Source organism: Hylaeus volcanicus, chromosome 3 (genome assembly GCF_026283585.1).
Source record: "Hylaeus volcanicus isolate JK05 chromosome 3, UHH_iyHylVolc1.0_haploid, whole genome shotgun sequence".
Lineage (NCBI taxonomy): Eukaryota > Metazoa > Arthropoda > Insecta > Hymenoptera > Colletidae > Hylaeus > Hylaeus volcanicus.
The window spans coordinates 11,430,368-11,449,097 of record NC_071978.1 but is presented as its reverse complement, the minus strand read 5'-3'; the positions used below and the strand labels follow the sequence as shown (position 1 = coordinate 11,449,097).

At 38.2% G+C, this 18,730-nt stretch overlaps 2 protein-coding genes and 1 long non-coding RNA gene across 3 annotated transcripts; 2 read left to right on the top strand and 1 right to left on the bottom strand.

Annotated features, from left to right (window-relative positions):
* Window positions 1–2,403: 2,403 nt before the first annotated feature.
* On the top strand, window positions 2,404–3,271 carry LOC128873820 (uncharacterized). The gene is made up of 2 exons (XR_008456500.1): window positions 2,404–2,905; window positions 3,051–3,271. It is a non-coding gene; the product is annotated as an uncharacterized LOC128873820 (long non-coding RNA).
* A 1,995-nt stretch (window positions 3,272–5,266) lies between these two features.
* LOC128873740 (basic salivary proline-rich protein 3-like) lies at window positions 5,267–13,644 on the top strand. Its single transcript, XM_054117533.1, is given in 5 exon segments — window positions 5,267–5,415; window positions 5,417–5,447; window positions 10,859–11,049; window positions 11,344–11,860; window positions 12,833–13,644. Coding segments are annotated over 5 exon segments (1,212 nt in total). The 3' UTR covers window positions 13,157–13,644.
* Window positions 13,645–13,768: 124 nt separating this feature from the next.
* LOC128873741 (CKLF-like MARVEL transmembrane domain-containing protein 4) lies at window positions 13,769–18,458 on the bottom strand. The gene is made up of 5 exons (XM_054117534.1): window positions 18,221–18,458; window positions 16,671–16,819; window positions 15,042–15,215; window positions 14,637–14,735; window positions 13,769–14,563 (listed from the first exon to the last, which is right to left on the bottom strand). The coding sequence occupies exons 2-5, from the start codon at window positions 16,806–16,808 to the stop codon at window positions 14,429–14,431; spliced, it is 546 nt and encodes a 181-aa protein (XP_053973509.1). The 5' UTR covers window positions 16,809–16,819; window positions 18,221–18,458; the 3' UTR covers window positions 13,769–14,428.
* Between the last annotated feature and the right edge of the window lie 272 nt (window positions 18,459–18,730).

The window sequence follows — 18,730 nt, the reverse complement described above, 5'->3', positions numbered from 1 at the left end:
TAAATTCTTTATGGGTAGATTAGTATTAAACCTGGGCATGTACTATTAGTATAAGTAAATTTACGATAACTTTTGCACTCGTCCTCACAATAGTTCTCGTTAGTTTAGCTTTGATCACCCAAATACGACTTTAAAATTTCTATCTAAGTAAGAACTTTACCCTATCTTGCAGTGGTTTTGGAGTCTATTTTAACAGTGATTGTTGATATCACAGTTGACTCCATAGTTTGTGGTACAAAAAAAGTCATACTCCATAAATTACACGTCCACCAATAATATTGTCATCCGAAGTACTTAACACTAAATCTAGCGACGTTCATTTATAACTAGACTGCGGATCTTTATGCAAAATAAAATCTTCGCGAACGTGCCTACAAAAATTGAACCTAGATAGGAATTTATTTTATTCTGCAAATATTATAACATGAACTTTACTTTCAATTTTTTTTTATATTCTTGCATATTGTTTGCATTTTGTAAGTTCTTGCACATTCAAACCTTCTATAAATGCATAAAGATCCGCAGTCTATTTATAACTAATTACACCGTGATGGAACAAGTGGCTAGTCTTAGAGACGCTTTTTTCAAATTAAATGCAAAAATATTTTACGTGGAACTGAATCGAATAATGCATGAAACAATTGCATATAATTCATATATTGCGTATAGAAAATATATAGAAAAGTTTCAAAACAGTCATTTGAGTCGTGGTATCAGTGTTAATATTGATCTTTCAGCCGTGATATTCAGTTAGCTGGTCACAGCCGTCCACTAATGTTCCTATCGACGTGTAAATGGTCCCCAGAAATCGTAATGGCGTAAAAACGTCAGAAAGCTCGGGAATATCGAAATAATGGCGCTCGTCCTTCGCTTACACCATATATTTCGACTCGGTGTGCGCCTGGTACCTATAACCATGTAACAGACGGGCATGCATCGCAGTAGTACCAGCCGATGGTTACACGGCGACTACGTCCCAGGAAAAAAACGACGAAAGAGGAGAAGAGCAAGCGCGCGCAAGGAGGAACCGGTTTCACGGGGGTTTCAGCCTCCACAAAATGATCCGTCTGGCTTGCCTCCACTGTTCGCCTCCTGCGCTTACTCTGGTGCACCACCTACCAACCTACCTATCTACCTACCAACCTACCTACCTACCTACCCACCTACCTATCTACCTGTTTCTTTCCTGCGTGTCTGCTCAGACCTGCTGACCAACGTATTCGACTTCAAGGGTTCTAACTCGCGGCATTCCTCGCTGAAAGCCAGTTGGGCATTCCATGCGGGGTAAATTGATGTTGAGGGGCCCTCGTCATCCGCCATTCCCTTAACATTAAACCTACTGAACTGGCCAGTCTGATCTGGCCACCTCAGACTTATTTCTAGAGTTACTGAATTATTGACTATGTTTTTAGTGGAACTTTTTATGAGAATTATTGGAATATAGAAGTAGGTATGTATTTCACCCGGTTACTGCACAAATCGATCGACACCACTTTTCGAAAAATCTTACATTTAAGTGTTTCGACACTTGTTATAGACAACTATTTATATTTATAATAACTTTCCTGGATAACAAGGACTGACGTCTTTCAAGACAAAATTTTGCTGGCTGTGTTGGCCATTTTTTGGCCAATCTGAATAATAAATCATTTATTTCGGAGGCTATTTTGATCGCATTTCTCAACTTTTTGTTGCGTGGAGTTAATCCATTTGTGAAATGAACGAATTGATGTGCTGTTCCATTCTCTATTTTCATAAGTATAGTAGGGGACCATAAGAGATACGTGTTGACCTTTAGTGTTAATTCTTGTAGTTACCACTCTAGGAGCAAATAGACCTCCATTAGTCTTCTCCACAGTTTTACGATACTTACAGCCCCCCATTAAAGGAAAATAAGAATTACAGAATTATTATTGTTAAAATGCTTTCGTGTCCATTTCTCTAGAAATTTAGTATCACCCCCTGACCTCCAAACGAGTATTAGCCATCTCACAAAGTGGAGAAAGTCTTCCAGAGTTTCCTTTAGAATTTAGATGATCCTTCGTGCTTCAAACATAGTCCTAAACTGTACATGATTATTACTGACACGAAGAGTCGCTTTCTGCGTCAACTGGAAGAGTATAAATTTTTCTGCAAGCATATTGTTAACTGAAATATCGAAGTTAAGGTATGTACAACCGACTGACCGTACTTCTCAATATGCATTCTCTTCGAGAGCGATGGAAGTATATCAGCCGACCTTGAACATTACAAAAGGAAAGAGGAATGAAAACGAAATACGCTTCGTATTACGATGTACGAAGGAGACGCAAAGAGAAAACTGGTTTCAGATGGCGGGGAATGTTCTGGTAACATTTGCATTTAGTGTGCGTGCATAGTTTACAAGTCCATCAGTGTTTCACGAGTCGTTTCTTCTATAATGCATCGCGGGAAACAATCAAAACGACATTTTGGAGCGAGTCCAGTTTATACGAGCGACGAATAGCCGATCGTTTTCTGCTTACGTTTGAGTTTGGACGATTCTCGGTTTTTTTCGCATCATTGGGATCGAAAATGTCGAGATACGAAGGATTTAATCGCCCTCTATAAATGTTTTATTGCGTAAATGGCGACCAGGATGAGACCGATTGAAACTTAATGGTGTATGAGGAAGAAGGTCATGGGGAATGTCGCTAGATATGTTTATAAAAAGTGCAGAAATTATTTAATACAAAATAAGATACTCTGAATGACATAAATGTCCTATTCTGCAAGACACGTGGCTGTACAGCCACTAAAAACTGTACTTTTAAACAGGTCCTGAAGAAAAAACGGAAATAATGTTATAATTTAAAAAATATTTTTGATAACAGTGATAGTAATTGCCCAACAGGCCAAAGAAGATGTTTCTGAAACAATTTCTAAGGTATTTCAGATAGCTATACCTTTTGCTATCGAGTTCTACTCTAGAAAAATGTATGATTATTGCGAAAATTCAATTTATTGTAAACGATATGCTGTTGGTTTCAGATAACGTTGCACGTATTGTAGATGCATGCATTTTGTTGCAGGATCGGTAGAGTTGGTTGGAGCCGCGACACTGACCTTGGATTCGTGGCCAACACTGTAGAAGTTCCTCTACGTTCCTCAACGATAAGCATCCACGAGCATTTTCCATTGGCGACAGGAATGGGCAAAATCTTATTCGAATAATCAATTTATTATAGTTCAGAACTAGTGATTATCCTTCGTAATATGGAAAGCATATAATAAATATAATTTTATTATTTCATTTTGCATAAGAGCATATACCTTTTAATTACGTTTAGCACGTATATATTATATTAATTTATAAATGCATGAAATCCACAGTCTAGTAAAATTAACAATAGATGACAGTAAAGAAAATTTCTCCGCAAAGGAAAAAAGCGTTATTTAAGCCTGCAGAATTTATTCCAATCATTATTTAATTCAGACGTCCATCCTCGACATCTGGCCAGCGAAAGTACGAGCAAAACTTGTGAACTCTTCGAGCAAGGAATATGTGTAACAGCGGGGCAGCCTGAAACTTTCTTTTTCCATCGAGATTGATGTTAATGACTGTTATGAATATAGCTTAGATCAAACAGAAAAGTCGGTTAAGTGCTTCGAACACTGTGAAAATTAGTTTCACCGAACCCCGTACCAACAACGAAACACTCGCTGTTCATTTCTCGAAAATCTGAGGTATTTCGCTTTTCCCGAACCAACTACAACTTTCTTCGTCGTGTTATTTTTTTTTTTACGAGTTTATTACGATTTTATACATTCCCAGAAAGTGTGAACTAACCCAGTAATCACGAAAGACGGGGTAGATGTAATCACTTGGGTAACTTTCGATAACCGATATCGATACCCACTTTTACCACTGTCTGCTACAAGTCAGACTGCTGTAACAGCACTATCAGGACTTGTCCCACTGGACATACGCAATTGCGACGGGATAGTCAGCGAGTTTATTCACTGTATCAAATTCTTGAGACATTTTTAGCGCAGCATGAAGGATGTGGTTAACTGCAGACGAAATATAGAATTTAATAATTATTGCAGGCTTGACTCGTGAGGATTTATGTGGGCGACGCCATATTTAGACTTAATCTAAGTCTCTTTACTACTGGCAAAGATAATAGATTGAACATTCTCTTTATAAGGTAGACATTATTCTCGCCAGCGTTTTCTCTTTACGACCAATTCTTTCCAAACCGTTTAATTTTATTATTAGAGCAACGAGTTTGGTGTCTTACTTAAAAATATTTGTAACAGTGTTTTTTAGAGTTGGATCAGGGATGTTGACGTACTTGGTCGCACAGAAATGATTCATCGTGTATCGTGTACAAGGTAAAATTTCACAGTTTATTGTCACTACAATAGGTGCCCACTTGTTGCAGAACATCAGCCCTGGAAATTCCTGCAATAATCGAGGTAACCAAACCATTGAGCTCTGTAATGGATATCCCTTTACCTGCTGCTCAGCTCAAGTGGAGGGAGCCACTCGACACCACGCACCGATGGCTCTCGACAACTAATCGAAGTTCTACTCTATTTCCCATAAGTTTAAACCTAGTTCATATTACTCGCACAAAAGTTCTTCCTTTTATAGAGCCATTTTGCGAATAGATTGGAAACCACTGGCGTAGAAAAATGACAAGGACGCCTATCCGAGTCCAGGGATGTTATTCGACCCTCTGCAACCTCGCGCGACCCTGAAGTCGCATACCTCTTACCCACAGCCTCTATATCTGATTTAATCCTATTATTATCAACGTGTATCAGGTGTGGTCTCGAAGCAGCGATCTCACAATCCAACGGCAACTACTTTCCAGAGGAGAGGGATCCTTTCGTAGAGGAAGAAGATCTGGAAAGTCTGAGTTGCTAAGCTTGAAAGTTCTTAGAGACCTGGAGAACGTTCGCGCAGAGTTGCAAGCAGGATGCTGCAGATTGTACGGTTGAGGAGGAAGAAAATCTGGAGAGCCGAGTCTCTGTTGCAAAGCTTGAAAGTTCTTTGAGACCTGGAGGACGTTCGCGCAGAGTTGCAAGCAGGATGCTGCAGTTTGTACGGTTGAGGAGAAAGAAACTCTTTAGTGTTGCTGTGCTTGAAAGCTCTTGGAAACCAGGAGAACCTTCGCGCATAGTTGTTCAGGGAAACTGATGAAATTTTTCAAGGAGGAATTAAAAGGCGCGTACGACGGTGGCGCGACGAAACGGCTCGCGGTCTCGTATTCGCACGAAGCACAATTCCTGCTGGCCGATGGAAAGTTGGCCTGCGTGTTGCTCGTACCATAGGAATTTAAACGGGGATATAGGTATAAGAACACGGAGACGGGGAGTCGTTCGCGGTAGTGTGAGGCATAAACGCGCCGGCACCACACCCAGAGTGACCACCATTGCGACACGGGACAAGGGACACGGCCATGCGCGTCGCGGTGATCGTGAGTACCCAAAAGTGTTCTCCTTTTTGCAAACCGATTAAAGACCTTCCTCCCGTAGCCCTTACTCGTCCGACCTCAGGATTCTTACGTCCAGCAATACGAGCCTCCAGCTCTTCAAAATATGCAAACCTATATCTTTCCATTTTATTAATTTTAAATCATGAAGCATCTTAAATGTAGGAACGATTGGGGAAACAAAATATATGAAATTTGAGAAAAATGGAATGGGAAGATATAGGTAGAGTGATCAAAGAAATGATTGGAAACAAAGTATATCAAATTTGGGAAGAATAGAACAGGAAGATATAGGTAGAATGGTCATAGAAATGATTGAAAACAAAATGTATTAACCCTTTGCGCTCGAGGCATTTTTCTATAGAATCAAATCGAGTCCATTTTTATAATAAATTTCTGTAAAACCAAAAACTCTGCTTCAAAAAGAAACATCTAAAACATTCACGACTCAATGTATATTATTTCAATTAATAATTAGTTGTATTTTGATATAAGTAAAATTGAAATTGTACGTTCAAAAATCACTTTTAAATTACATATGTCGCCTTAAAGGCGCCACTCGAGCGCAAAGGGTTAAATTTGAGACAAATATAATGGGAAGATATAGGTACAGTGCTCATGAAAATGATTGGAAACAAAATATATCAAATTTGAGATAAATAGAATGGAAAGATATAGGGTACAGTGGTCATACATATTGCATTGTCTTTAAAGTATGTTAACTGCCTGTGATATGAGGCATTGAAAGTTCTATTTACATTATAGAAATTGTAATTTATTTCAATGGAACCATCCAGCGTGAACAAGCTGCGTTTTTAAGAAGTGGTGCAATTTCTATGACCTCTATTGTAGGATCTCAGTTGTAACTCTGCTTTGCTTTGAAATTAAGGAATTAATTCTTTAACCTACCAACATTTGAAACACTTGGTGTTTAACCCTTCTCAGAAAATTCAAATGTAAACGATTAGAAATAAAAAGTAAAATTTTAATCCATAATAGAACGAATGTTTAAATTCCTCTATCTTAGAAACGAACTAGAATTTTTTATTCCTACCATTAGTATCCACAAATTGAAATTGTTTAATAAGGATTTATTGCATGACGCAAATAGTGTGCTATAAATTTGCGAAATTAAAAGTTCACCGCACTATTAGCATTCCAGTAAAAAAAAACTATACGTTCGTATTTCACGATAACATGTTCAAGCATATTCGTAGAGAGGGTTGGGGGAAGGGAGAAATAGTCTACTCGGTAAGCACAAGTTGCAAGACAAGTTGTTAGACAATATGTAAAAAGTGTATCGAGTTGCACGTGTAGAGTTTCCTTTATACTTGACATTCCTTTAGATCAGCCCTCCTGGGGTCTGCGCGCATACGTTTAACCAGAGATCTTACTGTCTCGGCCAGTTACGTACTTTGTAATCGCAGGACATTACGCAAGAGGCACGCGTGGGGAACATATTTTCGATATCGAGTTCGGTTTGTTAGGTACTTCAGTTACAACTACACTGAACACTGCATTCCTTCCCAACTTAGGGAATAGGTGTTTACCAGGCATTTTCTATACTAGGCTTTGCTTTCGTTCAAGTATATTTCTCTACTTTCATGTGTATCAAAGAGATGGACACGTTCAGTTTGCTAGTTTAAAAAGTTTTTCACTTAAATAACATCGTCTACTTCCTAGAGAGTCTTACTGTACATCGATTTGCGTTAATATAATCAATCCACACGCGAAGCATTGTAATACTTAGGAATACTGTCTGTAGAAATTCAAACTGAGTAATTTTCGCGGGCAACGGTTTGCATTAACCACCCTTTGGTGGTAGTTTCTAGAATCCTCATAATTTTGTGAGATTTTTAAGATTGGTAGTTCGCACAGACGGGGAATACTCATCCAGACAAAAATTCAAATGACACGCCAGATAAACAGTAGTTATTTCGATATTAAATATTGCTCCGATTCATAAACAACTTTCATTTTGGGTAGCAAATAGTTATGCTTTTAGGGAAGCCACTGTAGGTAGCAATTTTTAATTTACCTATTCAATGGGGAAGAGTGATAATTAGACTGCGGATCTTTATGCAAAATAAAATCTTCGTGAATGTGCCTACAAAAATTGCAGCTAAATAGGAATTTATTTTATTCTGCAAATATTATAACATGAAATATTATAACATTTACTTTCAATCTTTTTTATATTCTTGCATATTGTTTGCATTTCGTAGTTTCTTGCACATTCAAATTTCCTATAAATGCATAAAGATCCGCAGTCTAGTGATAATCAACGATGACGATTATATAATCAATCAAGACTTATTATGCAACAAGATAAATTGTAAGCTTAAAAGCAGAAGTTATTTACGAATACAATGAAATTATTTTTCACGTTGTGAAGAAATAGCTTGGTCACCCGTTCGAACAAAAATCGCCTCATTTCGAAGGTGTCCACCCGATACAAGGATGGTAAACTTCCTCGTTAAAAACAATCGTAAGAGAAACATAGTGAAAGTAACGAAGGAGTGAATGAACGAGTGAAAAGAATAGAAAAAGGCAGGGAGGGAAGAAGGAGAAATTGTAGCAAGATCTTGAACGCATTCTTAACGATGCTCGGGCACGAAGGACGAAAATTGGTACACCGGCGCGGACAGGCGAGCAGCGAGTGAAAGTGCCGCGTAAGAAAGTCGAATAGAGTTTTCGTCGTATTCCCTATAAATATCTACGCGTGCTTCGACTTGGAACGAAGTGCAAGCCCCACCGTAAGAAACAAATCCACGTCCGCTCGATTCGCGCCAGTCACCTCCCTCCATCTCGAGACTGGTGCATTCCTGTGGACTACGAGAACCCTGGAGGATATGGCGATTGCTACAATACAGGAGGTTTTAAAACTATAGGCACACGATTAACTGGTTAACAGAATTCCTGAAACGAAACAAACGAGCTCTGAGTGATTGTCACATTCCTTGTTAAGAGCAGAAAGGAGCTTAATTATTTGTTAGAATAATTGTAAGTCAACACCTCAAGTACAAAATTTCTAGTCGAGTCAAGTAGTATATTTTCGTTTGTATGAACGTTAATACGAAGAATCCAAAATAGTTTCTGCTTGGCAACTTTTAACGTATTTCGTATGATTCGTGACAATTTGTGAAGATAAATAAGGTAGCTTAAGATTGTAATCTGAAAGATAGGTTTCCATCGCTTTCTTCTTCCTTCTCGCGAGTTATTAGCCACCTGTAGCTCTACTTTTAAAACGCCTTGTATATCCTCCCATGCCTCCTGTGCGACACCTGCGTGGAACGTTGCAACATTTAACCTTAATAAGAGGTTACATAGAAGTCTCGCCGTTTGCTCTTATTAAAAACGGCGTGCCTCGAAATGAGAGCCGTGTGAAAGCGATTCTCAATTGAAAACTTAATGGGAAAACCTATAGTAAAATTGTAACATACCATTAATTCCTTTCAGAAGGAAGCCATTTACAATTAATTCGGGGGACCCCAAAATTCAGTTTGAATGATTTCACGAAAGATGTCACGTCAAGTATGCGCGCTCAAGATTTATCAAGACAAATCGTTTCAGCATCGTTGCTTGCCAAACACGACGGTTCACTCTCGCCGCGTATTTATTTTCTATTGGATAATTCGATATACCTCACGTTGCGACAAGTTGTTACGTTAATGGCAATAACATGACCGGTATTTCATATTCTTATATAACGAAAATCGAACGAGGAAACGACTGCGACTGTGGCGTAACTAACGCCCTTCTAGGGTGAGATAATCCTTCTAAATCTCGTTTAACGTTAGGGAAAAAATTGACAAATATAGTCTCAAAAATATTACGAAATTAAGTAACACTACGTTTGTTTTTATCACGAGTTCAGAGCCCTGAAATTCACCCTCAGTTACAACCCTGTGCGCGGGAAAACAAGCGTAACATTTAAACGTATAGAATTGGATTGCAACTGTCTCGCCAAGCTATCGAATAGGCCGTTCGTTTAAATTTAATTCGATTGTTCGTGTTTCTTGTTTATATTCGTTCGATCTCCCTCGAACAGGTTTCGCCTGAGTGACTGGTTCTCTCGTATCAAAAGTGGTACCGGTTCCACATTCTGGTTTGCGTATTTCTGATCAAAAGTATGCACGTACACAGATAATTAGGCTCACACCTCGAACGAGTCGTATGTTGCGTGTGCGCGTAAATTTTGTCGAATACCGGAGAGGAAGAGAAAGCGATTCGATTTCGATACCTCGAGTCGCGGTAGTATCTGAGTTATATGGCGCACGCGTTGATTATATATTCAATCGTTTATAGCTCTAGTTTAAGTAAACATATTTATTTGTCATCTAGTTACATTAAAATACCAATGTTTTGAGTCCAAGAGTTATAAGTGGTTGAATATAAAGGTGCAGAATTAATTTCTGGACTTAATATAATCTATTACAATCTATTATTGTTGTCCTGTAACCAATCACACTCAGTAGCCAACCAATAGTACAATCTTCATAGTTCGAGAGTTATAAACAGTTGAATATAAAGGCACAGACTTAATTTCTACACCTAATATAGTCTGTTATTATCTGTGTTATTATATAGAATTCTATATAACAATCTATGAGATTATTTTGTAACCAATCAGACTCACTAGCCAACTTCTCATCTCCGTACAGTACTTAAAACTTTATTTTTTCCCCATCACCTTATCGTTTGGATATATCGAAAAGATCTTATTCCATAAATTGACGACCTGACGCACGCGCGAATTTAGCATGCCAGTCAACACGTGAAATCTGCATATGTCCACGTAACGAATAGTTGACATTTAAGAGATAACAACGAGAAAGAACTCGTTAAGAACGAACGAGGAAATAACCGTAAGGACGCTTGCATTCGCGCTATTACACGCGCGAGTACCTTTTACTTTCTCCGCCTGTCAATGGGCGGCTAACTCTAGTTAAATATTCATAAAAAAGAAGAGAGAAAAACGCTTCCGTAATAGCACGCAACATTGATCCCGATCGATGCATACTTGGCACAATATTAATCGGAGCGATAATTTGATCGTTAATGGGAAAGCAACAGGAAACCGTAATTGGAGATTTTCAATAAACGGGGGAACTTTTCACTGTTATTCTCAAGCTTATTATGCCAGAAAACGAGCTCGCCAGTTTATGGAATCATTATTTATAGAATGTGGAGAAAGAAAGATCAGCCTTGGAAAGAGTTGCAAGTTACACTTTGTTTTATTCACTTTTATTCACAATTCGAAATCCTTTCAGTATAAACAAAAATTACTCTTGTTTCTGATCATTCTTTTTTCCTGATATACACCGTATGTATTTACAAAATTCCCTACAGAATGAATTAACCATGAGGACTAATTGTTACGTATCTAATTACAGTTGTTAGCGTGCGTCACTGTCTTGGTTTCGGCCCAGTTTCAGCCAAACGTAGACGGAGGCCTTCCACCGAAAGGGTTACCGATTGCCCTGCGATCGGCACGATTCCAGAAGCTACCACCCCCTAGACCAGTGGGCCAAACACAGGCTTTGCTTCCTAATCAACGAATACGTCGTCCAATTACATCGTTCAGGTATTACAGACTACTGTTTACCATCTCTAGATACAATCATTCAAGACACTCTTCAACACTGCTGCGTGAAACTTTTCGTATCTGTTAAGATATACACAAGAATGATACATACCAATCCTGCTGTTCTGCCTAGAGAGTTACATAGTAGTTCTATACGAGATATAATTTCTTAAAAATATTTCAACTTGAACTTGACTCCCAATCCCTAACTAGTTTCACTATATTCGATATTGTATCTCACCTAGGACTTGTAACTCGAGTTACTCATTCATGAATCTCTTCCTCCGAAATTAGACCAAAGGGCCCCGAGGATGGATTTCCAACAGGCCCAGGATCCTTTACATCGGGCAGACAGCTACGACCAAATCTGCCCACGGGACCAGGGCCACAAGGGCATCACCAGGTTAAACCTGTAAACGAGGAACCAGAAGACCGCGATCCACCGCGAGACGACAGTCAAGACGACGACGTGGAGCTGAGCGATGAACAGTTGGACAGCGAAGAAGAGAGCGAGGAAAACATACCACGTCCGAATCCTGGTAATCCTGGCTCGATATCCAGAAACTCGAACCTAGGTGGCCCGAGTCAGCCTGGCCAGTACCGTCCTCAGCAGCAAATACCACTGCCAACTGGTAGAGGAGGAGGTAGCATACCAACGACACCCTCTCCACCACCAGTTCAATATCGTCAGCCACCAAAACCTAGCAAACCGAGGAAGCCAGTGGAGGAGCCCTTCAGACAACCAGCGAAGGCACCACCTAAACCTGGGAAAACTCCTTATGACAGTCGTGGAAAGAAACCTGTTGCGCAGGTCAGTCTGAGTCTGCTAACAGAGAAGAAAGATTATGTTAGGGAAGTGGTTGCTTGAAAAATGAATAGTATATATCATAAATTATTTGGTATTTGGACTGTCGTAATTATACACGACACAGTACCTATTGATTTTGAATGTCAACACTTTAACCACAGGGCTGTTTAGAATCAGTCTTCAGCTTCGAAGAGGATTTTATATATTAGTATATATTAATCTACGCTGACATTCATTTCTACGTATTATTATGTAGGTGAACACTGAAATTAAGAAGTATATAAATAGACGCCCACTAGATACAGTAGTAAACTGATAACCCTGTAACAGGAAATATTTGTACCTACACTGTACCTATTGATTTTGAATGTCAACACTTTAACCACAGGGCTGTTTAGAATCAGTCTTCAGCTTCGAAGAGGATTTTATATATTAGTATATATTAATCTACGTTGACATTCATTTCTACGTATTATTATGTAGGTGAACACTGAAATTAAGAAGTATATAAATAGACGCCCACTAGATACAGTAGTAAACTGATAACCCTGTAACAGGAAATAGTTTTCAGTGATTTATCTCATTCTGTCGCATTAGTCGGCTGAAACTGGAGCACGAAACTCGTAGCAGTTATATAATGTTAAGAGAGAGTTGATCCCATATGCATCGCGTATATGGAAGCGGATCAATGTTGAGTAAACGAGAGTGTACATTGAATGATTTATTAAGAAAATATCGCACGTTTCAAAACCTTCATTTGTCAATATCTCTGAGATAATGATCTGTAGTCCTCTGCTATTGTTTCGAAAGCAGGTGCATTCCTCTGGAGCATCATACTTGCTTTGAATTGTAGTTGATTCTCAATGGTAATGCGAAAGCAACAGAATTTTAACACGAATCTCATTGTGATAAACAATTATAACGGGTAATAAAGAGACTAAAATCTTACAGTTTAAATGCATTGTTTTGTCACAGATCATCAGGCGATATCGTAACGATAATCCAGACGGCTCGATCACCTGGGGCTTTGAGAACGATGATGGATCGTACAAAGAAGAAATGATTGGCATCGATTGTTTAACAAGGGGCAAGTATGGTTACATAGATCCAGACGGTCTTCGTCGTGAATACACGTACGAAACGGGGATCAGATGCGACGAAGAACAACGAGAATTAGACGAACAGAATGGGTTCGTCGATTACCAAGAGAACAAATTGGTTCTTCCCGATGGCAAGACTATAGATTTGTCAAGCATGGGTAAAAAGCAATCTCGCAGGCCTCGTCTTAGTAATCAATAAAAGTTAAGTTTTCTCGTTAATTAACACGCTTAGATGATAGACTTGACAAAGATTTACCGAACAAAGAAAATATTAAATATCAATAATACATACCTTTTTCAAAATCTCATGATCTCTGTCTATCTTTTAATTTAGACTACGATTCCAATAATACGCCAGAAAAAATTGAAACTTTTATATAAAAAAATCATGTAACACAAAATCGTCGCATATGTCAGTAGTCAGAAGAGCTTGTAGGTTTACGATACTTTGCTTGCGAGGAAGCTTGAAGGGAAAAACGTTACATGAAGGAAATAACGTTCAATGATTTGTTTCGTTAAGTAGTGGTATAGTAATGCGAGTTTTATTGTCTCGATTGTCGTTATGTTTGTATTCGTGATGTTCTAAATTTGTAACTATTATAGATTATTTAGAATATATATATCGTGTACATATGATTGTAGGTACCTGTACGGAGTTGATCGAATAAAAATGACAAAACATGCGTACTACGTTGCGTTAATACCATGATAATCGATGAATTATAACAAATTATCCTTACGTCTAGCTTCTAACACTATAGAACACATAATGCCGACATAATTCAGACAATTTATACGTAGCAAGAACACATTCGAAAAACAATAATCCCATTTATTGTATTACATGTTTTAACCGCCTTCTTAATTTGAGACAATTGTCCGCCTAGATGCCACTATAATTAAGATCCGACACAAAGCAATCGAGTTGCCATCGTATAAAATTAAATACAAAATGAGTACAAATATAAAGTGTCAACGTTTTGTAGCATAAACACAATACTGATTAAATATATATTTCTTGTACATGTATACAAATATATGTATATGTATATACTACCTGTCCAAAAATATTCAATATTAACAAACATTAAAAACTCATAATGTACAACTATATATACGATCAATTAACATAAATGTATATGTGTGTATATACATATGTATGTATATATATACATATATTGATTCAAAAATACGCGTATATGGTAATATATATATATATCGTCTTTTTATAGTCTTTTTACAATGATATGAGGTTACCGAATACCGTGCACGAGTGAGATTACAGGCATCTACATACACGCGAATACATACGTACTTCAATCAAGATAGCAAACTTAAGTGTTACGAAATTGACATATCTGTTGTGCCCAATTCTTATATAGTGCGTTTCCAGAAACGTACGAATACATGCGTAAGATTTAATTAAATCGAATGCGTAGAAGCGACAATTTTTTTATTTGGATTTACGTTGTTAATACGCAGGACTCGTCACCGTGGAGACTTGTTTGGGGGAGTATTGGCCTTGCGCTAAGGCACCGCTCCTCACCCCTTGAAACTTCAGCCATGCGTCGTAGCCATAAGCTACCATAGCGCAGAATCCAAAGAACTAGGAAAGAAAATGTATATAAGGGCATAGATATCCTTATTCTCTTTAAATATTAATACTATACGTAACTTACCGCAGCGGCTCCGAAAGCTTCCACGACTTTAGCGTAATCTGCTGCAAGCGCAGCGGCCAGCAAATAGAAAGCTGTCCAAATTGCGCAATATATAAACTCCTGTAACAATGAATAAGAATGTTACTGTTAGTCAAAATTATTTTATAAATCTAAAGATATCGTATCGAATGCCCCTAATGAATCATCATTCAAGATACAAGGAACGTTAATCCGCCAAACATCAATCCATAATAAGAACAGTCACGTTACTCGTACGTATATCATGCTATAACACAGAACGTCCCCATTACTTCGCGATCGATATTTTAAACTTACATTCGACAAGTTTCATGGGACGTTATATTTTTAAAAATATATACACGATATACCGCATCCAGAAAATCATCATACTTTTATTTTACTTACAACTTTCAGCCAAGGAATTTTCGAGAATTTCTCGACTATATGGAACAGGTAGAAGACGAGTAATATTCCCGTGCACCAGAAGCCAATCATGGCTACCGTATTGAACCATCCTCCGCGACTCGTATTACCTTGGCTCGATGCTGTGATGCATATGAATCCCAAAAGATTGAACGCCTGTGATAATAAAAAGGACTGAACTGTAATTAATATTGATCAGGAAAATGGTAAACTTAAATGTTTAAATATTGACAGAAGAAAGTATGAGTTGATTTCAGCCTGTGAATGACACAACACTGTTTGACTTATGTATATAAATATATCATTAGAATATGGGATGATGCATCAGAAACAGAACATCTAATTATCTCTCATTATCACTCTTCGCTTGAGATTTAGAGGGCGTACGCCTGCGTGTCTGCGCGAAGAGATGAAAGATGGCGCGATGGAGATGGCTTGTAGCGGGGATAGCGTTTCAGGTGCCCCAGAGTGGCTACTTCATTTTGTTCCAACGGCTTTTATTTAATTTCTTCTCGTAATAGAATTACTCTTGTATCTAAATGATACTGGAAATTGTTCTCACTATCTTTAAAATAGCTTTGAACATACATGTTCAAGTTTTCCAACAAATCAATAGTATACAATTGAATTTTCGTCGCGTTAACGTTCCGTTGAACTAAATGTCTCCTTCCTCACACTCTTTTTCGACTCTCCCCAGCTGCCAGCATTGTCCATGCGGCCCCCTAAGTGAGGGCCCTTTGATCCCCTCCACATGTCGTATTGTGTTCAGATAGGGCACGCAACATAAGCCAGCGTTCCTGTACCAGTGTTTCTCAAACTTGATCTTTCCACGGAACAAAACAATAAAGAAACTTTGTTAGCAGACCTAGAATTAGAATTAAATACTAATTTTTGCAATATAACTTGAAAGTATTGTTTCTCTTTAATTATTCTGATTTATTCTTTGTAATATGCTTTTTCTGCAGGTTCCACTCTGACAAACACTGATGTTAATTAATAATATTTGACTATTCCGAAGGAAAATCTACCTTGGAATGTGTGACTGAGGAAAAATTTACAGTTGCGCGATTTTTCTTTGTAAATAAACGGTTAATTTTCTTTAGAAAGGCCTAGAATGAATATCTACACCTAATACTTAAATTTTGGCTTCGACACTTTTTCGTATCTTCAAACCGTTAAGGTGTTCTGTTCCGGACGGACTATTCCATCTAACGAACGCGATAACTGAGCGATAATAAATGCTAATGTTTACTTTCATTAATATCACCGACTGGCGTATACATGGTGTTTTAACTTTCCAGCCCTCCCCCCTAAAAAACCATATTGTCATCAAGAAAGTCATGGAAACAATGACTCTTGAGAAATAAAACACATTTATAAAATGTTTATGTATAATCTGCAGGCTAGAAAAATTTTAATTAGTATATTTTTGACTCTATAGCTTTATTTAATTAATTCCTTTCTTTAATTGAAATAGCATCGACGTATTGCAAAATTATCATGGCGTACTTATTTTCTGTTAATTTTAGTAACTACTCGCGTGCAATTCACTCAGAAATCACAGGATACGATTAGAATCTGAGCGATTAAAACGCATGCGAACGAACTTACCACTTGAGCGACTTTCAGCATACCGGGCACTGTTCTTATATACGACGTATCGAATCGAATATTTGGTTGCGTGGTAGTGCTTGTTGTTGTCACTGTTGTTGTGGTGGTATGTTGTCCAGGGAATCCTTGGTCCATCATCTCTGGTCGCTCTGAAATCGATATTTCATCAGTTCACGCAATATTCGAATTAGTCGAGTATTCTTTTTCATTTGTATATTTTAATTTACTGTACGTTCAAGTAAAATGCAAACAAATGCAATGATCTTAATTTACACGGTACTCCAATTATGTTAGGTGGAGAAATTAGTTCCGTGCCTTTCTGCGGGTAAACTTACATATAGTTGTAAGAAGGATCGCCGAAACAATTTTTATTTTTTCGTGAAAGTTATAATAAAACAAAATAGCGGGTATATGTTTTTGTTTAAACTAGAGTTACAAATAATTCAATGTGAAACTAGGAAATTAATGTCTACACTCAAAAATTGGCAAGTACTCTTGTAACGGCAATCAGGTTGAAAGAGCTTAAAAGCATAATAAACCAACGTAACAGAATGATTTCCAAATATTTGTATGCAAACATGAACTATTTCAACGCTACTGAACACGAAGACACAGAATTAATTTCAACGCTTAATGCAAACGATCGTCCTTTGTCGAACGAATGAAAAACCACAATCGAAAGTGAACCAAGGATGAAAAGAGAAAAATGCACGCCGGATCGATTACGAGCTATCGTCCGGCGCAAAAGGCGTATACGCGTTTGCGTCTCAGATAAACGCAGATCATGTTCGCATTTGGTCCTGGATCGAACCTGCTCGAGGAAATTATGTCATACAGTCGACGTGCCACGGGAATTACTTAATCTTATGGTGTGAAGTCATCTCGACTGAAAATAGCGAATGACAGGGTTTTCTATCTCACGAACAATGAGTGGTAATACGCGAGAGTACGTATCACGTGCCATGCATGTACTCGCGAACATATCGCTATGTATTTACGCATGTGGGCGGGTAGATTCGAGTATGTGGCACGTTATCGGTGCATTAACGTTCAGAACTTACTGCTAACGATAGACAATCGAATAACAATAGGGAAACACGCAGCGAGATGGAACTTGTAAACGAAATGTGAAACCGTGGTGAAAGATTTAAAAATATATTTACGAAGTCGAAGAATGTTTTTTGGGTAGAAATAATCGTGACGGGGACTCATCGTTGCTTTCACGCACGGCAATATGGTAAATGTCAGTTTTCTTCGTGGACATTTACACTTCCACGTGGTTCCATCGAGTATACGACAGAAATAATCGTGACCTACAGCTTCTACCGCTCCGCGAGTACGTTAGCACGAAATAGCGGGAAAAAAAGAGTCACTTAGCATTCTCAGAGCCCAATTAATATACTGTTATCGTCATTCGGTTTATTCCCTCGGATACGAGCCGGTCGAATGTACATTCTTATCGTATTTTTCTCAGTTTACCATTCCTATTTTCCACGAAACCGAACGTTGGAATGCCGTGGCATTGTTTCTATGTATGATACATAACATACCTGACTTGACAGACTGATCTACACGCACGATTACTTCCCAATTCACGTCCCTCTCGTATACACAAAAAGGCGTTTTTCTGTCCTTGAAACACCCAGGAACAACGTGAACTTCTTCTTTTCACCGAAACGGAACGCATGAATATATAACAGTGAAAACAACACCGAAACGTTTCGAAACAAACTACACTATTCCGAATGGATCTATACAACCTGGTAGGTGCGTTACGAACTGTGCGATCCAGCCCCCACTCCGTTTCCTCGATCATCGCGATACTCTCTAACGGAGCAGTCGCTAACTAATTCCGTCGACTCGGTCGATAAGCCGTTATTACAGAAATAGATGTTAACTACATCAATCCTAGGCGTGGAATGTAGGTCGATAACGTATTATTCATAAAGGAATTCTTGGTAAGGGGACAAATGTATTGAACAGTACATCTGAGGTGAAGTGAGACTGTTATTCTGGGAATCTATTAGAGATAGCAAGAGACATTTTTAATTATATGTTAC